The sequence below is a fragment of the Geotrypetes seraphini genome, chromosome 3, assembly GCF_902459505.1.
Source record: "Geotrypetes seraphini chromosome 3, aGeoSer1.1, whole genome shotgun sequence".
Classification (NCBI taxonomy): domain Eukaryota; kingdom Metazoa; phylum Chordata; class Amphibia; order Gymnophiona; family Dermophiidae; genus Geotrypetes; species Geotrypetes seraphini.
The window spans coordinates 216,626,818-216,643,873 of record NC_047086.1 but is presented as its reverse complement, the minus strand read 5'-3'; the positions used below and the strand labels follow the sequence as shown (position 1 = coordinate 216,643,873).

General features: G+C 44.2%; 1 protein-coding gene across 2 annotated transcripts in view; it reads right to left on the bottom strand.

Moving 5' to 3' along the window:
• Window positions 1–379: 379 nt before the first annotated feature.
• The window catches only part of LOC117357413 (retinol dehydrogenase 7-like), a 51,302-nt gene continuing 34,625 nt past the window's right edge, over window positions 380–17,056 (bottom strand). For both annotated transcript variants that reach the window (XM_033937952.1, XM_033937953.1), the window contains exons 3-5: window positions 14,953–15,211; window positions 970–1,133; window positions 380–669 (exon numbers count right to left, since the gene is read on the bottom strand). In XM_033937952.1, coding sequence (XP_033793843.1) covers window positions 476–669; window positions 970–1,133; window positions 14,953–15,211 — 617 coding nt within the window. In that variant the 3' untranslated portion in view covers window positions 380–475. The remainder of the gene's footprint in view (window positions 670–969; window positions 1,134–14,952; window positions 15,212–17,056) is intronic.

Genomic DNA, 17,056 nt, shown 5'->3' with positions numbered 1-17,056 from the left:
AAGTATCTCAGTGTGGCCTGGCAGACTAGGCAGGTGCCTAGGTCTGTTGTATCTGAAAAGCCTTCCTCTTTCCTGGGGAAGCCACGCTGACATGTCAGGATTCGGCACAGCTAAGCCGCCTGCCGGTCAGAGCAGGCAGTTTTCTTTTGGATTTCAGAACTTTAAATCCAGTTTCGATATTATTTTAACAATTAGCTTTATACATAGGGGTTCATTTATTAACAGTGTATGCTATCTGCTGCGGAGCTCATTTTATATAATGCATACTGTTATTAAATGATTCCCCACAATATTCAATGAAACAAGCAAAATTTCTTCATTTGGGGTGGAGAAAAACCTAATTTATTGAATAGGTCATGATTATTTCTACTTGGGTGAGTTCCTTTCTGTTAACAAGTATAATATTTGGCATTATATACCCAACAGGGTCCCAGTTGTCACTAGAGACATTTTCTTCTTGGCTCACTTTGCTTCTTCATTGCATCAAACTCAGGAAATCTGCAACGGACGTTGGTAAGTAAGAGAATGGAAGGTAGAACAGTTTAGCATCCCAGCCAGCAGAGTAACGTGTATGGGGATGCACTGCTGTCAGAGCGTGCTCCATGCAGTCTGTCACTAGAGTCAGTTTGGAACTACGGGCATTCAACGTACGATGCTGATTCTTGAGATCTGTGTAAGAATGCACAAGCAAAATAACATCACCAGCTGTGAGCAAACTTTTCAATTGGATAACAGTTTCACATCCTTCCCCAATACCTTGAAGGCTCTGCCATTTCCTCTTGGCCCATCAGACCCATAAATGACATTAATACCATCCCCAGATCTGTCAGGCACGTGGGATCTCTTAGAGAGAGGAAGATGTAATGGTTACTGTAGTTGGGCAGACTAGATGGGCCATTTGGCCTTTATCTGCTATCATGTTTCAATGTAACATTTCCTCTTCCTTTAGAAAGAGAGCTGAAGACTCACAGTTGTCATAGGAAGCTTGTCCATAGCTTTCCTTGATTTCCTCTGGCAAGCAGCTCCAGATCTGCTGGATAGTCTCTTCAATGTATTTGAGATCTGTTATGGGAGTTTTGAAAGCACCAGGCTCGATGATACAGACTTTCACTCCAAAGGAACACAGCTCACGTCTGTAATGCAAAAATTACCATATTCTTTTTGCCTATAGTTTTAGGGCTTAGCTTTATCTATCCTGCCTCACCTCCTCTCCCACCATAGCTCCCTTTACTCAGCTGCTCCTATACAAAGTAAAAGAGAGAAGACAATCTGAAAAGTGCTGATACTGGGGAAAATCACCACATGTTTACAAATGTTCAATATTTGGACAGGTTGCAACTTATTTAGAAAATACATTTTAAAAGAAACCTAAAAATGTATATGTATTGATGTTTTATATTTTTATGAATTGCATTAGTTTGTATATTAGAATTGTTCTTTGATATTGAATTTTGATGTTTTCAGTATTGGAAGATTATTTTTCTATCTTCGATAATCTTCTTTCTGATAGTCCCTCTAGGATTCTATACACTAGGGGGCTCATAATAATAATAAAAAAATGTCTACAAAGTGGCCTAAATGGGTACTTCAACAATCAAAAAGCCTGATCGTCCAAGTACCCATAACCACAGCTGGTTTTAGATGTATCTAAAGCCAGCTTAGGCCTTTCCCCTGCCTCTAAATGCATAGAGCGAAAAGAGGCGTTTTTAGAGTAGGGGAAAGGGCAGGAGATGGGCCGACCTAGACCTAGGCGTACAGCAGGTATAAACAAAACTTTAGGCAGGTTGCCTAGTCGGCACTTATACGTTTTGACTTAGACCAAGTCAACACAGGTATAAGTGCTGAAAAAGGGCCTGCTGAGCTGATCATGGCTGGCGCGATCGGTTCAGCGGCCCGGCAACCTACCCACTCCCCAACGCAACCATCGCGGCAGGAGAGATGGCTCATCTCCTCTGCCATGACGCGATCACCCCTCTAACCGAACTGCTGCAACCCGCGGCTAGAGAGATGCCCAATCTCTCCTGCTGCGGTTTGTGGCAGTTCGGGTAGAGGGGTGATCGGATCACGGCAGGGGAGATATCCAATCTTTCCTGCCATGATGCATCACCCCCCACACACAATGATCTGGGCAGGAGGGAGCCTGGGATCCCTCCTACCCCCCACCGCCACTAAGATCCGGGCAGGAAGGATCCCAGGCCCTCCTGCTCTCGGCGCACTCCTCTCCCATGATCGCCCCATTGAATCCTCGATCGGCCCCCCACCCACTGACCCCGCAACCCCCTGCCGATCCCTCGACCCCCCCCCCCATTACCAACCCCCCTCCCTGTACCTGTAAATAAGTTGGATGGACGGACGGGTCCCAAACCCGTCCATCCGGCAGGCCTGCCATCTATTGAATGGCGGGCCTTAGGGCCTGATTGGCCCAGGTGCCTCAAACCCTGCCCACAGGTGGGGCCTGAGGCGCCTGGGCCAACCAGAATCGACCCAGTAGTCTTAGGCCCCTCCTGTGGGTGGGGCCTTAGACACATGAGCTGAGTTGGGCAAATGACCCGACCGACTAGAGGCCATGGACAGAACATGTACAGGAGCTCATGAGCCATCCAAGGCTGAACCAAAGCATTTAGGCCTAGGCTTCTGGCTGTGTTCATCAACTGAAAAAGCACCTGGCCTTCGAGTTCTCAGCCGAAGCTATCAAGTTCATCTGGGGTTAAACACAGCGCTGTATGATCAGACAAAATGCCTTTCGCGGAAGGAATCATTATCCCAGGTTCAGGACTTGTCGGCTGAGAAAGTCTGCCTGAATATTGCTGACTTTGACCTCATGGACCATCCCACGGAACAGCATGCAAGTCACCTGGCCAAAGGAGGTGCTTCTTATGTCCCCTAGAAGATTTTCATACACCACCACTGTGGCGGTGAAAGAGAATACTCGCACCGCTTTCCCTTCCAGAGGCTGGAGAGTGAGTAGCACCAGCCGAATCGCCCACAGTCCCAGAAGATTGATCAAGTGTTTCTGATGAGGAGTCTACCAGCGTTTCTGAGGAGGAGTTCACTGCCCCTGAATGGAGTGGTCCCTGCAGTGAGCACTCCAACCCAACAGGCTGACATCCTTCATAAGAGTCATCTACTCAGAAATCTAAAGAAGCCAACCCTGGCAGAGTGTCCCCACTGAAGCCACCAACTCAAGCTGCTACGAGCTGGCACACTCCAGGGAAGTGGCATTTGAAGGGGATGATGCTGCAGAGAACACAGAGAGAGAAGGGACTACTGTAAAGGGTGCATGTGCACTCTAGTCCAGGGGATCGCCTCCAAGGCTGCCATTGACCCCGGAACCTGTATATTAACCCCAGAAGCAGGAGATCTCTGATCTGTTGTTGAGGTTTCTGTCTAGGTACCTCAGAAAGAAACACACGATCCTGTCTGGTGTCGAAGAGAAGGCCCAAATATTCTAAAGACTGGGAGGGCATCAAGCGGCACTTCCTGAACTCTCCAATGCCTGCAGCAGAAACACCACCATCTCCACCATACTTCTGCACTCCTGGCGAGATGGATCCGGATTAAGCAGTGGTCCAAGAAAGGATGGACCTGGCTCCCCACCAGAGGAGAAAGGCAACCACAACTACCATCACCTTGGATAAAGTATGGGGCACCAATGTGAGGCCAAAGGGCAGAACTGGAAATGCTGTTGCAGAACATGGAAAAAAAAAGCAGAAACCTGTGAAGCTCCGGATAGATTGAATATAGATGCAAGCCTCTGTGAGATCCAAGGACACCAGAAACTATCCTGGAGAGACTGCAGCTATCACTGTGCGCTCTGTAACCATGCAGAAAAGAGAAATCTGCAAGAAGCAATTGACTGACTGTAGATCAGTCTCCAATCCTCCGAGACTTTCTGCGGCCCAATGCCAATCTGTGTTCTGGAACAGGTTCCATCGCTCCGATGTCTACGAGACATTGCAGAGTATCACTCACCCTGGACTCATTTTCGGCCGACCTGCTGGAGTCCAGAAACAAAGCAGGAGGCAGACAAAAGAGGTCTAACTGGTGCCCCTCCCGAATGATGGCCAGCACTCATGGCTCTGATGAAAATCAAGATCACTACTGAGAAAACTGAGAAGTCGGCCTCCGATATGCAGAAGCCCCACCATATCCCTGGCGGCATTGGGGTGTTTTAGGCGCAGGCGCTGCACATAAACCTGATGAATTGGAGCTGTTGAAATAGGGGCATAGCCCTGGGAATATCTCTGGGAAGAAGAACCTGCAGACCCCTGATGACACCTGCAGGAGGAACGAATGCACTATAATCCCCTCTACCAATTTTCTGGTCCCACAGTGGTTCCCCAGCCTTGGAGGACATAAATTGGGTTAAGTCTGAGGCTCCTGCCCTCTCCCTCGCATGTGCTGTAGCACGTGGTACATAGATGTTCCTCTGCCAACCATCTGATGCAAACTTCACATGAAATGGTGTTAACACGCTAAAGAGTCCATCCTTGTTGATTTTTGTAAGATCAAGGGGTTTTGAGGCAAATACAGGCTTCAGAAAAAAGATTGGTTAAAATCCAAGATGGGCGCCACCAGAAAAATTGCACCAAAAATGGCCCATGGAGACTTTTTTGAAGAATAAAAAATGCTGAAATAGGGGTTTTAGAGGTGAGTGACCCCAGAAGCTTTCAAAAATGAGTCATCTGCCCCCCCCCCCCCCGATTTTCCCACAGGAAAAAAATGTGACTGTACTTACAGTTCTGTGAAAGGGCCTGTTTGTCAGCTTTCCTTGCAGCTGGAAGAGATGGAAAGGACTTTCTGCCTCAGAAACGTCCAATTACGACTCCAAACCAGGAAATCATCAGGCTGACAGTCATACTGACCCTGTCCAAGACCTCCACTCCTATGGAACCTTGAAGCGCAATGGGGGGGTGGGGGGTGGGGGAGACGGACAAAATATGCATTTGACTCCCTAATAAACCGAGGGTCCTTACTCAGGGCACTCACAGCCTGTGATCAAGCCACAGAAAAATTATGAAGACGAGTTGGCTCCCAGGGGAATGAACCCTGAGCCCTGAAATATTACCCAACAGGTTGGCTCCATAGGTCCAGCAAAATATTTGCCCTGCAACCTGCAGTCTGGTTCTGCAGAGCTTGCATCATTTTCGAGGCAGAGAATCCCCAAATATGGGGTTTCAGAGCACCAAAGCCTCAGAAAAAAAAATGAACTTATAACCAAAAATAAGAAAAATTAAGCAGAGCACATCAGAAACACCTCTGCACAGTTTGCTTGCAGGAGGAAAAACTAAAGGGGGCACCTACACTCCACTGGCAATGTGGGAGGTGCTGAAATTTGTGAGTGACACTTCTGCAAAACCTGGTTTGTGGAAATGGATTAAGTACCTAACGCACAGACTCCTGAATAGGTGTAACAGAATCACCTATGTGTGCACCAGCACTGAATACGAGTATTGCTGGTGCCAGCATAACTCCAGACTCTGCTCCTGAACTGTCCCGGCATCATCTGAACAGTGCCACAGTTTATACCAAGCAGCACTAGCTTCCAACCTGCTCAGAATGGTTCAACTGGGCAGCAGCCTCTCCTGCCCATCTAAACCACACTGAATAATCATCCTCTTTATCTCCCTTCCGAGGCCATAGAAATACAGTGGTACTTTGGTATGCGAGCATAATTCATTCCAGAAGCATGCTCGTAATCCAAAGTGCTCGTATATCAAAGTGAATTTCCCCATAGGTAATAATGGAAACTCGGACGATTCGTTCCACATCCCAAAATCTTTAATAGAAAATACTGTATTGTACGTACTTGTATTGCAAGATTTCACTCGTTTCGAACAGTCACTACGATGCGGGTGAATTAGGCGTGATGCTTTTATTATGTTCAGCCGCGCTCAGTGTGAGATGTGTGTATGTTGTGTGTGCTTGAATTGCGGGTGCATGTATTATGTTCAGAGGCAATCAGTGATGCGATGCACATATATGTGCTCGTACTGCCAGACAACGCTCGTTTATCGAGTTAAATTTAAGAAAATGTTTTGCTTGGCTAGCAAAACACTTGTAAACCACGTTACTCGCTATCCAAGGTTTGACTGTACTGGCCAAATGCCTAACACATATCTACTTTCACTATATGAAGACACAAGTACTTTGCAGGCTACAAAGGGGGATGGGACTTGTATACAATTTTTTTTGCAGTTACACATTCAAAGTGGTTTACATATATTCAGATGCTTATTTTGTTCCTTGGAGCAATGGTAGATTAAGTGACTTCTCCAGGGTCACAAGCAGCAGCGCTGGTATTCAATTCCACAACCTCAGGGTGCAGACGCAGCAGCTCTACCACTAGGCCATTCCTCACCTCACAAAATTTCCAAACATAATCTTCCAGGTTCACATCAAGTTCTTGGGTCAATGAGTGCTGTATGAACTGTATAGAAATCTCTCCCAAGCATATTCATTATAGATATTTGAAATCCAGATAAGCTAAGGGGTAACTCCAGCTTGAGAAACATTGACATACATGACAAAAAACCAAAAATTGATCAATACTTACCAGCCTGAGTGTGGCAGAGTAAATAAGAGCTTATACTCAGCAGCTCTTTGTGGTTATATACTGCTGAATTTTTAGCTCCCAACCTGTTTAGCATCGTCTAAGCAGGCAGCACTACTGATTGGGTCAGAGGGAAGGAGAAAGCAGCAAGTTTCAAAAGCAAATATTTGTATGGGCAGCTCCTGAAGTCATCTGAACAAATCTTTTGAATACCAGTCTTTATAAATGATGTGGGGTGTCATTAACACACAAATTAAAAACTCTTGCTGTATATACTCAAATATAAACCTAAATTTTGGAGCCCCAAATTGGGGGTCTCCGTTTATATTTGAGTCTTGCTACTTAACATTTCTATCATGATGCCAGATGTATGCAGTGCTGTATATTAAACATGTAAAAGACAATCCCTGCGCAGTAGTTTGGAAAGAAAGAGGTGCTGATGGGTGACTTCAATATGCCAGATGCAGACTGGAAAGTTTCATCTGCGGAATCGGAAAGAAGTACGGAGATTGTGAACGCCTTTCAAGAGGCTCTGCTCAGACAAATGGTGATGGAACCCATGAGGGAAAAAGCGATACTAGATCTGGTCCTCACAAATGGGGAGAGTATCTCTAATGTTCAAATGGGTGCCCACCTGGGAAATAGCGATCACCAAATGGTTTGGTTTGATATAACAGCTAAATTGGAGGGCGGCCACACAAAACTCAAAGTCCTAGATTTCAAATGTACGGACTTTAGTAAAATGGGAGTGTACCTGAAGAAAGAGCTATTAGGATGGGAGGACATAAGGGAAGTGGAAAAACAGTGAGGAAAATAAATAAAAACAAGAGAAAAAGGAAACCAAATTGGTTCTCTAAACTTGTGGCAGCGAAAATAAAGGCATAAGAGCTGGCATTTGTGAAATATAAAAATACCCAAGAAGAAGAGTACAGGAAGGACTACCAGGTGAAACGGAAAGAAGCTAAGAGAGAGATACATCTGGTGAAAGCGGAAGAGCAACTGGCTAGAAATGTAAAAAGGAAGACAAAATTTTTGCCGACATATTATTGAAAGGAAGAAGATGAAAAATGGAATTGCGAGACTAAAAGATGATATGTATCGATATGTGAAGAGTGATGAGGAAAAGGCAAACATGTTACACAAATACTTCTATTCTGGGTTCACGGAAGAAGATCCTGGAGAAGAACCAAGATTGTCTGGCAAAGTTACACACAAGAATACCGTGCCATTTACGGAAGAAAGTGTTTATGAACAACTTGAAAAAATGAAGGTGGACAAAGCAATGGGACTGGATGGGATCCATCCCAGGATATTGAGGAAGCTCAGAGAGGTTCTGGTGGGTCTTATTAAAGATTTGTTCAACAAATTTTTAGAGACGAGAGTGGGTTCTGGGGATTGAAGAAGCACGGATATGGTCCCTATTCACAAAAGTGTTCATACAGATGAAGCAGGAAACTACAGGCCCGTAAGCCTCACTTCAGTTATTGGAAAAATAATGGAAGCATTGCTGAAAGAAAGGATACTGAAATTCCTAAAACCAAATGGGTTACAGGATCCGAGGCAACATGGTTTTACTAAAGGTAAAACATGTCAAACAAATCTGATTGAATTTTCTGATTTGGTGACCAGAGAATTGGATCAAGGGCATATGCTAGATATAATTTAACAGTGGCGTACCAAGGGGGGGGGGGGAAGTCCGCCCCGGGTGCAGCCTTAGGCGGGGTGCACAGCCGGCCAAGTCCTGAAAAAAAAAAGCAACGGCTTGTTCAGTTTTCTTGATAGTAGAGGGGATATATGTGAAGGGGAGGGGAGACAGGGGTTTTGTTGGTCCTTGTTCTGTATATTTATATTTATAAAATGACAATTCTACAGAATATTATTTCTTTTTAAACTTTAATAAAATATGTTCAATATAAAATCATAACTGAGACTTGCGCAGATGGGATCAGAAGGTTTGCGGGGACTGAGCTTGCGGAGATGGGGCGGAAATGTGTTTTTTAAATTTCAGTCTTAGTAGTTTGTCGGTCCACAAAATAATTCTTGTATTTCTGCCGGTCCACGAGTATAAAAAGGTTGAAAAACACTGCTCTAGAGCAGAGTCGGCAGCTGCGCTGAGGTACAGGAAGGTCCCCCGATGACTCGTCTGCCGGCTTTGCTCCGGAAGAAGTTATGTCGGAGGGGGGTGGACCCGGGAGACACAGTCATCGCGGGTCCTTGTCGCAACTCCCAGCGTGCTCGACTTTAAGAATAAATGGGACATCCACGTGGGATCCCTACGAGGGTCGAGCTAAGGAACTAAGTCATCAGCACTCAGACTTAATGGGGTGGGTTAGTAGAGTGGGCAGACTTGATGGGCTGTAGCCCTTTTCTGCCGTCATCTTTCTATGTTTCTATGTTTCTATCTGCTGGGTCAACCCCCTCCGACGTAACTTGCTTCTTCCAGAGCAAAGCCTAGAGTCATCACGAGACTTTCCAGCACGCAGCTGCTGACTCTGCTCCAGAGCTAGTATGTCGGAGAGGGGTGGACCGGCAGCCGGCAGCTACAGTCATTGCGAGAAAGGAGCAGGACTGCTGGAATGAAAGAGTGGTGCAGGGAAAGAAAGGGGGCAGGGTGATATGGAAGGGTGGTGCTAATGGAATTGATGTACAGGGAAAGGGGAGAGAGACATAAGGGGAAGGATACTGGATGGAATTGGATTGGAGGGAAAGAAAGGGTGCAGATGCTGATTGAAGAGGGGTGGATGGAGAGAGAAAGGGCAGAAATTGGATGGTAGTCTGGCGGGTAGAGGGGGGAGCCTATGCTGGATGGAAGTGCAGATTGGAGAGATAAGGGAGCAATTGCAAGAAGGTAATGGGAGGAGAGAAAGAGGGGAGCAGACGATGGAAGTGGACAGAGAGAGGAGAAGGTACTAGATGGAAGGGGTAGAGAAAGAGGGCACATGATGGAAGGAAGGGATAAATAAAAGGAGGGCACGTGATGAGGGAAAAGGATTGAGTTAGGGAAATACTGGAGGGGGTGAGGGAAAGAGGTGGCGAGCTGTAGGTAGACAGTAAAAAAGGAAATTGATGAGAGGGTAGTAAGAACATAATCTAGATGGATGCAGAAAATAAATTGAAAAGGAAAATGAGGGAAGAAAGGGATTGCAGAAGAGAGGTGTGGGAGAGGGAAGGAGAGGAGAGAGATGCCAGACCAATGGGGGTGAAAGGAGAGATGGAAGGGGAGGCATACAGTTTCTGGAAGGGGCATAGAAGGAGAGAAGATACCATATAGGGGCAGAGAGATGGCAGACAGTGGATGGAAGGAAGAGAGTAACAAGAAGATGAGGAAAGCAGAAACCAGAGAAGACAAAGGTAGAACAAAAATTTTCTATTTATTTATTGCTTTAGGAGACATGTGTCACTGTTTCTGTGGTGTTGCATTGTATGCAGAGTCCAGCTTTTTGCTGTTCAATTTAACCTTTGTCTATGTATTTCTATTTTTTCCCCCTTTTACAAAACTGTGGAGCGTTTTTTAGCGCCAGCCTTGGTGGTAAAAGCTCTGATGCTCAGAATTCTATGAGCATCAGAGCTGTTACCACCGTGGCTAAAATCCACACTACAGTTTTGTAAAAGGGGGAGGGGTTAGTTTTTGATGACATATTCCATACTAGGCGAAGGTGTTTTCTGTGTTCTGTGTGTTCGAAAGACATAGTTTTCTGTTAGGATTGACGGTGTAGAATTGATCTGTACTAGTCTGGCTTGTTTAGTTTTACAATGGGTGTATTGATGTTGTACTGCCCACTGCAGTATGTAAGATGCAGCCTTTTCTTAGGTACTCATGTGCGACGTGTGGCTTGTTACTAAAAATCATGTTTTTCGTACAGATGGGGGGAGGGGCAAAAAATGATGGGCCCCGGATGTCACATATGCTAGATATGCCATTGTAATTTACTTAGATTTTAGCAAAGCCTTTGACATGGTTCCTCATAGAAGGCTCTTGAACAAACTTGACGGGCTGAAGTTAGGACCCAGAGTGGTGAACTGGATTAGAAAATGGTTGATGGGCAGACGCCAGAGGGTGGTGGAATTCACTAGGAGTGAAAGGTGAGTAGTGGAGTCTCTCAGGGATCAGTGCTGGGGCCGATCCAATTCAATATGTTTGTGAGCGACATTGTCGAAAGGTTAGAAGGAAAAGTTTGCCTTTTTGAGGATGATACCAAGATTTGTAACAGAGTAGAAACAGAATGGAATGGAAAACATGATAAAGGATCTGCAAAAGATAGAGGATCAGTCTAATATCTGGCAACTAAAATTCAATGCAAAGAAGTGCAGAGTAATGCATTTGGGGATTATAAATCAGAAGGAGCCATATGTGCTGGGAGGTGAGAAGCTGATATGCACGGATGGGGGTGATAGTGTCTGAAGATCTAAAGGCGAATAAACAGTGCGACAAGGCAGTGGCTGCTGCTAGAAGGATTCTAGGCTGTATAGAGAGAGGCATGACCATTAGAAGAAACATAGAAACATAGAACATGATGGCAGAAAAGGGCCACGGCCCATCTAGTCTGCCCACACTAATGGCCCACCCCCTAACTACCTCCATGAAGAGATCCCACATACCAATCCCATCTTTTCTTAAAATCTGGCACGCTGCTGGCCTCAATTACCTGTTGTGGAAGATTATTCCAGCGATCAACCACCCTTTCGGTGAAGAAATATTTTCTGGTGTCGCCATGAAATTTCCCACCTCTGATTTTCAACGGATGCCCTCTTGTTGCCATGGGTCCTTTAAGGAAAAAGAGATCCTCTTCCACCTCGATATGGCCTGTGACATATTTGAACGTCTCGATCATGTCTCCCCTCTCTCTGCGTTCCTCGAGTGAGTACAGCTGCAACTTACCAAGTCGTTCCTCATACGGGAGATCCTTGAGACCTGAGACCATCCTGTGGCCATTCGCTGAACTGACTCAACTCTCCGCACATCTTTTTGATAATGCAGCCTCCAGAATTGTACACAGTATTCCAGATGGGGTCTCACCATGGATCTGTACAACAGCATTATGACCTCGGGCTTACAGCTAACGATACTTCTACGGATACAGCCCATGATTTGTCTAGCCCTGGATGAAGCTTTCTCCACTTGATTGGCAGTCTTCAAGTCTTCACTAATGATCACCCCCAAGTCACGTTCTGCTACAGTTCTTGCTAGGATCTCAACATTTAGGGTGTAAGTCCTGCATGGATTTTTGCCGCCAAGGTGCATGACCTTGCATTTTTTGGCATTGAAACTTAGTTGTCAAGTCTTTGACCAATGCTCCAGCAGGAGTAGGTCCTACGTCATACTGTCGGGCATTGAGCTTTTGTCGGGCACTGTGCTTTCATCTGTTGTGCGGTTGCCTACTATGTTGCATAGTTTGGCGTCATCGGCGAATAATGTAATTTTACCTCGAAGCCCCTCAGCCAAGTCTCTTATGAAGATGTTAAATAGGATCGGGCCCAAGACCGAGCCCTGCGGCACTCCGCTGATCACCTCCGTTGTATCGGAGAGGGTACCGTTTACCACTACCCTCTGAAGTTTACCTTTAAGCCAGTCCCTAACCCATGAGGTTAATGTTTCACCCAGTCCCATCGAACCCATCTTGCTCAATAACCTGCGGTGTGGGATGCTTTGCTGAAGTCCAAGTACACGACGTCCAGGGACTCCCCTATATCCAGCTTTCTTGTTACCCAGTCAAAGAAGCTGATCAGATTTGATTGGCAGCACCTTCCTTTCGTAAAACCATGTTGATGGGGATCTCGTAGATTCTCCTTGTTCAGGATCATATCCAATTGGCGTTTGATTAGTGTTTCCATAAGTTTACTCACTATCAATGTGAGACTCACCGGTCTATAATTCTCAGCCTCCGTCCTGCATCCCGTTTTTTGTGGAGTGGAATGACATTAGCCATTTTCCAATCCAACGGGACTCTTCCGTGTTGATGTCCCATTGGACTGGAAAACAGCTAACGTCATTCCGCTGCACAAAAAGGGATGCAAGACAGAGGCTGAAAATTACAGACCGGTAAGTCTCACATTGATAGTGTGTAAACTTATGGAAACATTGATTAAACACAAATTAGATACGATCCTAAACTATGAGAGACTAAGGGATCCCCACCAACATGGATTTACAAAGGGAAGGTCCTGCCAATCCAATCTGATCAGTTTCTTTGACTAGGTAACGAAAAAGCTAGATATGGGAGAGTCCCTGGATATCGTGTACTTGGACTTTAGTAAGGCTTTTGACAGTGTTCCACACCGTAGGTTATTGAACAAGATGAGTTCGTTGGGATTAGGGGAAACATTGATGGCATGGGTTAAAGACTGGCTCAGCGGCAGACTTCAGAGGGGGGTGGTAAATAGTACTTCCTCCGAAACACTGGAAGTGATTAGTGGAGTGCCGCAAGGCTCGATCTTGGGTCCCATCCTATTTAATATCTTTGTACAGGACCTGCCTCACGGACTTCGAGGCAAAATTGACGACGCTAAACTGTGCAACATAGTGGGCAAAAGCACAATGCCCGACAGTATGACGCAGGACCTACTCTTACTGGAACAATGGTCTGCAACTTGGCAACTGAGTTTTAATGTCAAAAAATGTAAATGTGGGACCAAATTAATTCTCTATTAGATAATCCAGTGGCATTATCTTATGATACTGTGCTGTTTGGTATGGCAATGAGAGCAAAAAGTCAGATTACTACAAATAATAACAAATTATTACTTATAATGACTGGGGTTGCCGTTCAACAAATTACATATAATTGGAAAAATTGGATTAAATTACAATTTCTGGTGGAATTCATTATGTCAGGTATATAAAATGGAGAGATTTATTGCAGTACAGCGTGGTTCTTTCAGGAAATTTCAGGATGGATGGGAACCATTTACAAAGTATTGTACTGATTAGATGGCATATTATTTTAATATTTTTTTCCCTTAAATTTACAAGTTGGATTGGGAGAGAGGGAGGGAAGGGTAAATTTATTTTATATATGGTATAAGGTATTGTTTCTAAGATAAGAAAGGGTGGGAGGGGTGGGAGATAAGAGCATATCATTTGTACCATTGAAGATTATTAAGTGACATAATTATTGTTAATTTGTTTGAATATATTGTTGCACTTATTGTAATTTGAAAATGAATAAAGAATTGGAAAAAAAAAATGTAAAGTTAAGCACCTTGGCAGCAGAAATCCATGCAGTACTTACACTCTGAATGGTGAGACCTTAACAAGAACTGCTGCAGAACGTGACCAAGGAGTAAGCATTAGTGAAGATATGAAGACTGCCAATCAAGTAGAGAAAGCTTCATCCAAGGCTAGGCAAATGCTGGGTTGCATCCGAAGAAGTTTTGTCAGCCGGAAGCCCGGAGTTGTAATGCCGTTGTATAGGTCCATGGTGAGACCTCATCTGGAATATTGTGTTCAAATTTTGGAGGCCACATTATCAAAAGGATGTGCTGAGAGTGGAGTCAGTTCAGCGAATGGCCATCAGGATGGTCTCAGGACTCAAGGATCTCCCATATGAGGAACGTCTAGGTAAGTTGCAGCTATACTCTCTCAAGGAACGCAGAGAGAGGGGAGATATGATAGAGACGTTCAAATATGTAACTGGCCATATTGAGGTAGAAGAAGATATCTTTTTCCTTACAGGACCTAAGGCAACAAGAGGGCATCCGTTGAAACTCAGGGGTGGGAGATTTCATAGCAACACTAGGAAGTATTTCTTCACTGAAAGGGTGGTTGATCTTTGGAATGATCTTCCACTTCAGGTAATTAAGGCAAGCAACGTGCTCGATTTAAAAAAAAAAAAAATGGGATAAGCATGTGGGTTCACTTCGTGGAAGTGCTTAGGGGGGATGGTCCTCAGAGTGGGCAGACTTGTTGGGCCAGTGGCCCTTTTCTGCCATCATATTCTATGTTTCTATGGTTGAGGTAGTTTGGTTGAGACGTTTGTTCAGGTAGATTAGGCCGTCTCCGTTTAAGGATTTAAATAGCATGCAGTAGAATTTAAATAGGATTCTTTCATGAATTGGTAGCCAGTGTGAGTTGATGTAATGGCTCTATTTGTTTGTTTGGCTGATATAAGTCTAGATTTACCAAAAGACACTACTTTATTAGCATATGCTAACATCATTAAAGTATGTTATTAATTTATAAGTCCCACTGTACATTAATATTTGTTATTCATTTATATGTTAGCGTCTTTTAGTAAATCTAGTCCTTAGGAAGCTCCTTTGCCCAACTTCTCTTTTTATTGATTTACATCCATCAAATAGAATCACTAGCGGTGTTGCTGAAACAAGAAATTATCACCTTAAAATTCAATCTGCTCCTCTAAATATCTATGAAAAATAAAAGATGCTTCTATTCTATTCACCTGAGACTGTCTGAGAAAGCCTCCACCCCGTATTTAGAAATGTTGTATCCACCTCCAACAAAACTTATCCTCCCAAACACACTGGAAACATTGACAATCCTGCCCTTGGCTTTTCTGATCAGGGGAAGCAGACTGAGGGTCACATCGATCATCCCCACCAGGTTCACGTTTAGTATCTTGCAGAAGTCATTCTTCGTCAGCCATCCATTGGGGGCCATAGGGGAAGCGATCCCAGCATTATTCACTAGACCCCAGAGCCCTGAAAAACAGAAAATAATGCACAGAAGCCAAAATTATAGGGGGTTAGGGGGAATGGGGTACAATAAACAACACTCTGAAGACTTTTTTGTTTGCTAAGCATTTTGGAAACTAACCATTTTTAATTTAGAGTTCCATTTTTCTGTATTATGTTTTTCTTGCTGTTAACAGAGTCGAGCTCCATTTGGTTGATGACCCGGTCTATAAAATTAAGGCCTCCTTTTATGAAACTGTGATAGTAGTTTCTAGTGCAGGGAGCCGCGCTGAATGGCCCGCGCTGCCCCCGACGCTCTAGGGGAGGGGTAGGCAATTCCAGTCCTCGAGAGCCGGAGCCAGGTCAGGTTTTCAGGATATCCACAATAAATATGCATGAGATAGATTTGCATCTCAAGGAGGCAGTGCATGCAAATCCATCTCATACATATTCAATATGGATATCCTGGAAACCTGACCTGGCTCCGGCTCTCGAGGACTGGAATTGCCAGCTCTAGGGGGTAAGTTTTAGATTAGATTAGTTTTAGACTAACCAGTTCAGGATTTAGGTATAGGTAAACGAAGCAAGAGCCTAGAACATAAGGGTTAGATATTCAAAGCATTTTAAATGACCAAGAGAGGCTCCTGGCCTTTTAAAAAGAGATTATATTTTTACCTTGATAACATCTTTTCCAGTAAATAGGTGTGACATTCTGGACAAGCGGTTAATTTCCCCATTGCCCCAAGCTCTGCAGAAGAACCCACTCTGGATTTTTCTGTAAACTTCTTACTTCATTAGTTTATTGAAAGATTCTATACCGCTACTAATGACTGGGAAGTCAATTCAGAGTGGTTTACATGAGCTTCTGTAATAGTGTTACAATATATGAGCTTCTGTTAAGGTGTTACAAAAGAGAGTTCAATTATTATAGCTTAATCATCCTACATATATATACACATATAATACTATTAGTATCATGTATTGTGTTCGTACTACATCCTACTTATTTGCTCACCTGTATCATATTCTATGTTCATCTTGGATTTACAAACTTTCTGATAATTCTAGTTATCTGTGCTTTGTTTATCATATCCTCTGCTCTTCTGGGTATCCCTGCTGTATTCTTATTGTGTTCCTAGTGGGGACTAGCCAGCTATCTCCTCTATGTTGCATTATTAGTGAAAGTAGTCAGTGAAGAGGATGGTCTTTATTCCTTTCTTGAACTTTCTGGTGTCCTTTTCTAGTTTTAATTCTTTCAGAAGGGTGTTCCAACACCTGGGAACTCTCACTGAGAATATTCTTGTCCTGACGCTTTTGTATTTGATGTCTCTGAAGGAATGTATTTCCAGCAGGTGTTCTTAGCTCGAGCGCAATGCACATGCTGGAGCATGGTGATGTAGCCTGGCCGCTAGATATTGTGGTTCTGAGAGCTGAATGATTTTGTGCATCAGCAACAAGATCTTAAATTTCACCTTGCTTTCAACTGGGAGTCAGTGTAGTTCTTTTAGTAGTGGGATGACTCTTGTCTGTCTCAATTTACCCAGCAGAAATCTTGCTGCTGCATTTTGTACCATTTGAATCTGCTTGATCATGTATTTCAGAATGCCCAGCAGGATTCCATTGCAGTAGTCAAAGATTGAGAGTACAAGGGTTATTATTACGTTGGACATTGCTTGGTGGGTAAGATATGGTTAAAGTCATCTAACTCAGAAGAGTTTGCCATATGTGTTTTTCACAATGAATTTGATCTGCAGCGTCATGTCTAGGTTTGGGTTCAGCCATACTCCTAGGTTCCTCACTCCTTCCTTGGAAGATTTTATGGTATTACCGTTCAGAGTTAGTTGGTATTTCAGGCTATTTCCTCCCCATTTG